This window comes from Mustela erminea, chromosome 4, assembly GCF_009829155.1.
Source record: "Mustela erminea isolate mMusErm1 chromosome 4, mMusErm1.Pri, whole genome shotgun sequence".
NCBI classification, from domain to species: Eukaryota; Metazoa; Chordata; class Mammalia; order Carnivora; family Mustelidae; genus Mustela; species Mustela erminea.
The window spans coordinates 98,400,906-98,409,699 of NC_045617.1; the positions used below are offsets into that span (position 1 = coordinate 98,400,906).

The 8,794-nt window shown below is 42.4% G+C and overlaps 1 protein-coding gene across 1 annotated transcript; it reads left to right on the forward strand.

The window, feature by feature from the left end:
* Positions 1-1,268: 1,268 nt before the first annotated feature.
* On the forward strand, positions 1,269-4,682 carry IL17A (interleukin 17A). Its single transcript, XM_032338361.1, has 3 exons — positions 1,269-1,337; positions 2,766-2,962; positions 4,155-4,682. Exons 1-3 carry the CDS (start codon positions 1,311-1,313, stop codon positions 4,390-4,392), a joined length of 462 nt encoding a protein of 153 aa, XP_032194252.1. The 5' UTR covers positions 1,269-1,310; the 3' UTR covers positions 4,393-4,682.
* Positions 4,683-8,794: the final 4,112 nt, after the last annotated feature.

Genomic DNA, 8,794 nt, shown 5'->3' on the forward strand with positions numbered 1-8,794 from the left:
TGCCTGAAAGCAAAAGGCAAGAAATTCTCCACTCTGGGGTGGTCCAAAATCAGCTATAACCTTGTCATACAACAAAAGGATCAGGATGGAGAGTCAAGGCATTCAATCAAAATGGTTATTGGAATACAGTTGTGTCCCAAAAAGAATATTCAAGATTCTGAGCTAAGTAAACAACATTCATACTGTCAATCAGTCAAAATATTGAGCACTTACTGTTTACCAGACGTCATGTTGAAAGATTATAAAAGAATCTAAAAATGGAAATAAACATATGTCTTAAATATGCTTTCTCTAGCCAAACAAAATAGAGTACAAAATGAAGCAGAAGTTATTATAGAGGTAGGTATAAGCTATGTGTTATGGGAGCTGTTTGTTCCAACTAAGAAAATCAAGGCAGACCACGAGACCTAGAAAACACATTCAAACAGGTTCTGGAAGAACAAGTAACATTTAACAGAAGATCATTTCAAAGATAGTACCTTAGCAAAAGGCATGGAGGCATTAGAGGAAGGGGAATCGGGACCCATGAGTTCAGGTCATACAACACGGTCCCCTCACTCTTTCATTTCCATCTCACTCCTCTTGAAGAATGGCATGAGTTAACAAGTTGCTTGGTAACATGTAGTGTTAGATATGACTTTAATAATAAACCTCACATCTCTTGAACTTAGTTATTAGTTTTTTAAGCAGAGTAAACATTTAACAAAGCAGGTGTTAATTCAGTGAAATAATATACCTTCACATCATTATATTTTTACTCACTTCTCAATTGTTTCTTTATATGGAAAGACCTTAAATAGTTTCTAGAATGGACTCCACAACATCTTTCTAGAGAATCTGGTGAGGAACAGAGTTATCCAATGGGAAATCAAGGTACATGCATAAGAAGACTTGAACGTTATAACAAACTTCCACTTCCCCATGAGCCATTAGAACAGAGCATAGATCTTATGACATCTTCATATGTGCCCATAAGTAAATGATATTAGCTCATCTTAGTCAGCTTCTGATAAGTAATATTTCCTAGAATAATGAAGAAAGGACATAGTCTTTCAAAACATGAATTTCTGCCCTGTCCATTTTCCTTCAAAGTAGATATTACCTATCACGAAGGGGAGGTTCTTTTCTGACCTCATTTGAGGATGGAACATTTAACTAAAATGATGTCTTTCCTTTACCCACCTCAATACGTCAACGTAAGTGACCACAGAGGAGCAAAGTCTTATAAAAAGGGGCAAGTTAGCGCTACACTCTGTCCATCTTGAAGCAGGCACAGCCGATCCATCTCCAGTCATCTGGGAAAGATTACAATGGCTCCTGTGACAACTTCATCCATGGTGAGTCCTGCACTAATGTGCAATACTCCTGTTGATTTCTGGACTGCAGGCATGAAATTCTGGATTCTAACTATGGAGATCCAAGAATGCTGCATACATAGGATAGGATGCTAAGGCTTTGGTAGATACTCCTCATTTTATTGCATTTTCAAGAACTGATACACATCAGTTTGAACAATGAGATTAAAACTGAAAGATAGCTAGATTGGGGCTAAACCACATGGAAAGTGTCACATGATGCTGTGCAGTGAGAAAGAATGCTTATTGAAAATCTGATTTTCTGAGTACAAGGGATTTAATATGATTCTCCAAGAGCATTTTTCTTTATTCCATAATAAAATGGTACATTATCCTTGAGGATTTAATTCCTGGCAACACTGACTTTCCTTTCCATTATCCTATTATTATACCACAAGCTTATTTTTAAAGATTTATTTATTGGGGCACCTGGGTGGCTCAGTGGGTTAAAACCTCTGCCTTCGGCTCAGGTCATGATCCCAGGGTCCTGGGATCAAGCTCCGAATCGGGCTCTCTGCTCGGCAGGGAGCCTGCTTCCTCCTCTCTCTGCCTGCCTTTCTGCCTACTTGTGATCTCTGTCAAATAAATAAATAAAATCTTTTTAAAAATAAATAAAATAAAGATTTATTTATTGATTTGGGGGGGTTGGGGAGGGGAAAAAGGAGAGAAGAGAGAGAATCTCCAGCAGACTTCCTGCTGAGCATGGAACCTGATGCAAGGCTCAATCTCACAACCCTGAGATCATGACCTGAGCTGAAATCAAGAGTCAGATGCTTAACCGCTGAGTCACCCAGGTGCCCCTATTATACCATAGTCTAATACACCAAACTCACTTGTTCTAATAGAGATATGTGTAACTATGGTTTAAAGTAGATGGTCTTTATATTTTTAGAATATTTAATTTAATTGATTACAGAATCAATATGTGTATATATGTAACTTTAGAAAAACTGTAAAATATACATAAGAAAACATAAGGTGGGGGACAAGTTCAGGGTTGAACGTCTGCCCAGCATTTCTCACATGAACATGGATATGATATGACATGCATTTTCTACAGCCCTTTCTTCTAAGGTAAACATTTGACTTCACATAGGGTTTCACAGAATGCTAGGACAGAGACCGATGACTTGCCATCTTTACTAAAATTACTGCCAACTAATAAAAAAAGGTGTCTCTCCTAATTCAAAAGAAGAATGTTCAAGACTAATAAACACTCCATGGTCTTATTTCAGTCCTTATTTTCATCATATAACCAGTCTATCATCGAACTGATCCAAAAATTTATTATAGAGCGCCCTGGAACATAGTATGTTCTCCATGATTAGCAATCCAATAATCTTTACAATTTGTTAGCAAAAACCACATGCTAATGCAATATCCTACCTTCTTTTCCCCATTCGTTTCCAGGCACTGCTGCTGCTGCTGAGCCTGATGGCTATTGCGAAGGCGGGAATAGCATTCCCACAAAATCCAGGATGCCCAAACACTGAGGACAAGAACTTCCCTCAGCATGTGAAGGTCAATCTGAATATCCTTAACGGGAATACGAACTCCAGAAGGCCCTCAGATTACCACAACCGATCCACGTCACCTTGGAATCTGCAGTACGTAATGGCTCCCAATAAAAATCTCTGTATTGTTCTAACTTTCACGCAAAGGACTGCCAGTTAAGTCACCTTGAGGATGATTTTACTCAGAATCATCCATCAAATCTGGAAGGGCTATCGTGCAAAGATTCTCAAATTTTATTCTACAGACTTCTTTGATGTGCAGGACCACCTCTCCCCTATACTACCTACCCCTTAGGTCTCACTGTCACCGACACCAGAAACCCACTCACATTATTCATTATTCCAATATTTATGATATCCCAAGTCTACTGGAAATTTATTTTTTTAAAAATTTATCTTGGGGATTAATGCTTGAATTCTCTTTAACAGACCTACCACTGAGATGATTTGTTGAAAATAAGTAGTAATTAACTGGGATTTTTGTGCCTTTCTTTTTTGGTCATATTAGCAGTGGGATAATATGGTTTGAAACCCAGTGAAGGAAATATCATGTTGGATATTTGCACCCCTTTTTGAGTCAGACAGCCTTGATCTATATCACCAACAGACCTATATCTGTTGTGCTCTTAGTACAGCTAATATTTAGACCCCATCAAGATTAAATATAAAATGGTTTTTAGTGTTCTTATTTTATGCAAAAACAAACAAACCAAAAAAACCCTTCAGTTATGTGGTGACTATAGCCTCCCATTACTAAGAATAGTTCAAATAAATCAAGTCAAAAGTCAAAGCTAGTCATTCACTCAGCTGGAGGAGAGAGGGAAGAGAAGGTGATAGAGGGGCTTAAGCTTTTGTTTCGGGCCCTTTGTGTCAGCTCTGGGCTCTATCCCATGACTGTGCTGTCAGATAAAATTCTGATCTCTTCCCTGCTTCAAAGGCAGACTTCATGAAGTCAGATTAATGGCTATCGTACACCTACATGATTCCCTTGGCCTTTCTCTAGCATATATACCTTAAGAAATTGTCCTTTGTATCAAACTAAAATCCCCTCTGCAGTCTCATCTACCTTATTTGGCTCATTCTTCAAAGAAATTGGGAAAAACTGATCATTCTCTTCTATAACATTTCACGTGCCTACAAATCCAAGCTTCCCCCAAACTTTGAGAATGTGCAATGCCCATGCTCTGTCACCCTGGGAATGTGCCTTCCTTTGTATATTCCTGTCTGATTTCCTCCCCGCTTTACCACATACTCACTTTCTCCCTCGTTTTTGTCCCCCCTGCAGCCGGAACAAGGACCCTGAGAGATACCCCCCTGTGATCTGGGAGGCCAAGTGCCGCCATCTGGGCTGTGTCAGTGCTGACGGGACGATAAACTACCACATGAACTCCGTCCCCATCCAGCAAGAGATCCTGGTTCTGCGAAGGGAGTCTCAGCACTGCCCCCACAGCTTCCGGTTGGAAAAGATGCTGGTGGCCGTGGGCTGCACCTGCGTCACCCCCATTGTGCGCCATGTGGCTTAAGAGCTTCTGGTCCCAGCTCCCCAGCACCGTTGCTCTTCCTGGGGAGTACACCCAGCCCCATTTCTGACCAAACTCAATAGGCTTCTTCAACTAGTTCATCCAACTGAAGTTTCAGAGAGAACGCTTTATGTGCAGAGATAGAATCTGAGTGATCTTTCCCTCACTGCAGAGAGGAAAGTTTTGACTGAGTACCAATTTGCTTTCGGTGTGCTTTTCTAAGGGCTTTAAGCTATTTATGTATTTAATAGACCCTGAGATAACTTTGGGGCAGAAGATTTCATTTTAATGAATTACATGCTTTATTTTGTATTTTTTAAAAGATTTTATTTATTTATTTGACAGAGAGAGATCACAAGTAGGCAGAGAGGCAGGCAGAGACAGAGAGAGGAGGAAGCAGGCTCCCTGCTGAGCAGCAAGCACTATGTGGGGCTCGATCCCAGGACCCTGGGATCATGACCTGAGCTGAAGGCACAGGCCCCAACCCACTGAGCCACCCAGGTGCCCCTTTATTTTGTATTTCTTAGGACACGATTCCAGACTTGAGAACTTTGTTATTTAACCAGTAAGCCTATATTTATATGAACTATTTATGGATCTATTTATGTATAAGTCTTTAGAGAAAGGTGAAAGAATGTGATTATCTGTTCTGCCGAGGGAAATCCTACAGAGAATTTAGTGGCGGTCGAAAATTCTGTCTTAGGAGTGCATGACATGGCTGTAAAAAAGACTAAACTTTGTTTCTTATTTATTAATTCTGTAAATTGTTGAGGTTTCATGAGAGAGATGTCAAGTCTAACTCTACTCTGTTAAACCCTCATAATAAAAAAAAATTGTAAAAAATTTTGGAAAGAAAATCGGTTTCCTTATTTTTTTTCTCACTTAAAGTCCTTCAGAGAGCCCAGCTCTTACCTATTTGAAAGAGTATGCAACTTTGCTGAAAGAACAAAACAGGGATGCCTGGGTGGCTAAGTGGGTTAAGCATCTGCCTTTGGCTCAGGTCATAATCCCAGGGTCCTGGGATCAAGTCCCTTATTGGTCTCCTTGTTCAGCAGGGAGCCTGCTTCACCCTCTGCCTGCTCTACTTGTCACTCTCCCTGCTTGTTCTCTCTCTCTCTCTCTCTCTCTCTCTTTCTCTGACAAATAAAAATAAAATCTAAGAAAGAAAGAGAAGGCCTTGAGTCATAGCACTCCACCCCAAGTTTACATACTCAATTTTATAAGGCTTCCAGACAATAGAGGACCAAGGCTGTCATACTATTGGCCCATGCTGTGGACACAAGCATCCCAAAACAAACTAAGCAAATATAAATGAAGGCCCTCGGGATACGGTTCATCATTATTAAAGACCCTACAGAGAAAAAACAAGACAAGCCCAAAAATGTGACCTGAAGTTTGACAGGAAGGAGGAAAAAAGACATTATTTTCAAACTAGAATGTCCAGCCTCTCTCCAAACTCAGGCTTCTTTTGAAGATTAATGCCAACTGGAGATCTAGAGAGGAACACTTTTTTTCCTTCCTCAGGCCACACCCCAGGACTACCCCCTCCTGCTCCTGGCCTTTTATCCCATTCTCCCCAGGACAGAAAAAAGAGCTACTGAGGCAAAACAAACTTCAAGTATGAGAAATGTTCAGCCCAAGTAAAATAAAAACTGAATCATATTCAATTCCAGAGTAGTTTTGGGTTTCGAGTCATAACCTGTTCCCCCACCATGGCCCAGCACACTCTCTTGCCCTACTTCTGGAGGGCCCTGGAAATTCTCAGGCCAGTCCAACCACCCCTTGCGTGGTGAAATGCATCCTGCGGGCTCCTTCATTCTCCTTTCCTCTCATGCTCCAGCCCCACTCAGATACCCATGGCTTCTCTCTGCTCCTTTTCCAATTCCAAACCTAGAGGTCCTTCCTTCTGGTGTCATCTGTGGACTCTCACGGATTCTTGCGGCCGTCTCCTGTCCTGGTCCGTGCACAAGAGCTCCCCAGGCGGCTGCCGCTGGCCGTTTCTTACCACCTTCCTGCTTTACAGACTTGTGTTCAAATCTGCTCTTCATTTCTCAGTCTGCCCTGAATGGTGGTGGTGAAAATAAAAATCCGTTTCTGTTTTGGGATGGAGGATCGGAAACAGGCAAATATACCCAGGGTCCTGACTTACTCTTTCCCAAGAGACGGTATTCCTGGGAATTCTGTGGGTGGAGAGCAGCGGTTACCTTCCCCATCTCCCTCCAGGAGGTCCTGCTTTTATTCTGTCTTCACTTTGCCCCATTAGCACCATCATCTGCCCAGTCCCCTAGAAACCTGGGAGGCATCCTTGACACGTCCCTCTTCCTCTTCTCAGTCCTAATGTCCACAAATCAGCAAACTCAGGAAGTTGCACTTTCCGGATGTTCTCCAGTTAATCCCAGGTTCAGGGCGTCATCTTTTCTCATCTCTCTTACTTTATTACGACAGCTTCCCGCTTGTCCTGGTGGCTACAGCTCCTGTCCTCCTCATCCTTCCTCCAGCATCTGTCTCTGGCACAAAAGCAGACTGCACAATAGTCACCTGCCATAACCTGGCCCTCCTGCTGTGCCTGCTTTATCTCATGGGCTTCCTCCGTGATGTGAACCCTGTAGCCATTGAACTCCATGTCTGTGTCGTGCGGTCCCTTCTACCTTGAACGCCTTTACCACCATCTCCCTCCTGTCCCTCCGTTCAAACCTTGTTGTTATGGTCTGAATGTGTATGTCTACCCCAAAATTCGTACGTTGAAACCTAACCCCCAGCATGATGGGATTAAGAGAGGGAGTCACTAGGGGTGATTAGATCATGGAGGCAGAGCCCTCGAGAATGGGATTAATGTCCTTGTAGAAGAGACCTCAAGAACTCCCTTTCTCCTTCTGCCAGGTGAGGATACAACAAGAAGTCTTCAACCTGGAAGAAGGTCTTCATTCAGCTTTGGACCCTCGATCTCTGACTTCTAGCCCCCAGGACTGTAAGAAATAAATTTCTGTCATTTGTAAGCTACCTAGTCCATGGTATTTTTCTTTTTGGCAGCCCAAATAGCCTGACACCTGCCCTGGCCCCCTCCCCTATCCCACTGCTCCACCCATGTTTTAAGACTCCAATAGGTTAGGGGCACCTGGGTGGCTCAGTGGGTTAAGCCGCTGCCTTCGGCTCAGGTCATGATCTCAGGGTCCTGGGATCGAGTCCCGCATCGGGTTCTCTGCTCAGCAGGGAGCCTGCTTCCCTCTCTCTCTCTCTCTCTCTCTGCCTGCCTCTCTGCCTCCTTGTGATCTCTGCCTGTCAAATAAATAAATAAATAAAATCTTTAAAAAAAAAAAAAAAAGACTCCAATAGGTTAAAAAAAAAAAAAAAAAGGCTCCTATAGGTGTCATTTCCTCTCAAGAGCCTTGCCAGACCCATCACTTCCGAGTAGGTCCCTCTCTTCTGAGCTCTAAGAGCACTTTGGGTATTGTTTATCACCACTATTAAATACTATATTAGATTTATCTATTTAATCTTTAAGAGTCCTTTGAGATCCAGACCATTTGCACCTGACCTGGCATGTAGCAGCCAATGCTGAAGTAAACTTTGAACCATTGTCCACAGGCACCTCAAAGTCAACAGGGACTAAACTCACTAGCTCTACTCCCAAATTAGTTCTCCTACTGCCTCTCTTATCAACTCAAATGACATCATCTACTTAGTCATCTGAGCAAGAAATCTGAATTCTCTCTGTCACTCATTCCTCTCATCCAATCCGTGACAAACCTGTCATCAGTTCTCTTTTGTCTCCTCACTTCTCTCAAACTCCAAAGTTACTATGAAAGTTGCATTGTAATATGATCCTAAATGGCCTTTCTGCCTTGCTTCTCACAGTTTATAATTCAATGATTCTCAAACTTCCAGGGAACCTGGTCAGTGTAGGTCATTAAAAGCTATTGCAATAGGCAAAGCTCAAATAAATGAAAGTTTATTTCTTGTTCATGTTACTATCCAGCAGGGATTCTCAGGGAGCTTTGCTTCATTCATATATTCAGGAACTCGGGCTGACAGAGGTTCTACCTTCTTAAAGCAGCAGCATCTAGAACTGCACAGTCTCAGGGCACCTGGGTGGCTCAGTTGGGTGGTTAAGCATTCAACTCTTAATTTTGGCTCAGGTCATGGTCTCAGGGTTGTGAGATCAAGCCCCATGATAAGCTATGCACTGGGCCTGGAGTCTGCTTCAGATTCTCTCTGTCCTCCTCTCTCTATCCCTTCCTGAGTGTACATGCTCTTGAAGAAGAAGAAGGAGGAGGAGGAGGAGGAGGAGGAGGAGGAGGAGAAAGAAATTCTGATTATCAGGTATAGTTAGAGCTGCATTGTCTCATACAGTAGCCACTAACCACATGTGGCTATTGAGCACCTGAAATGTGGCTGATCCTAATTG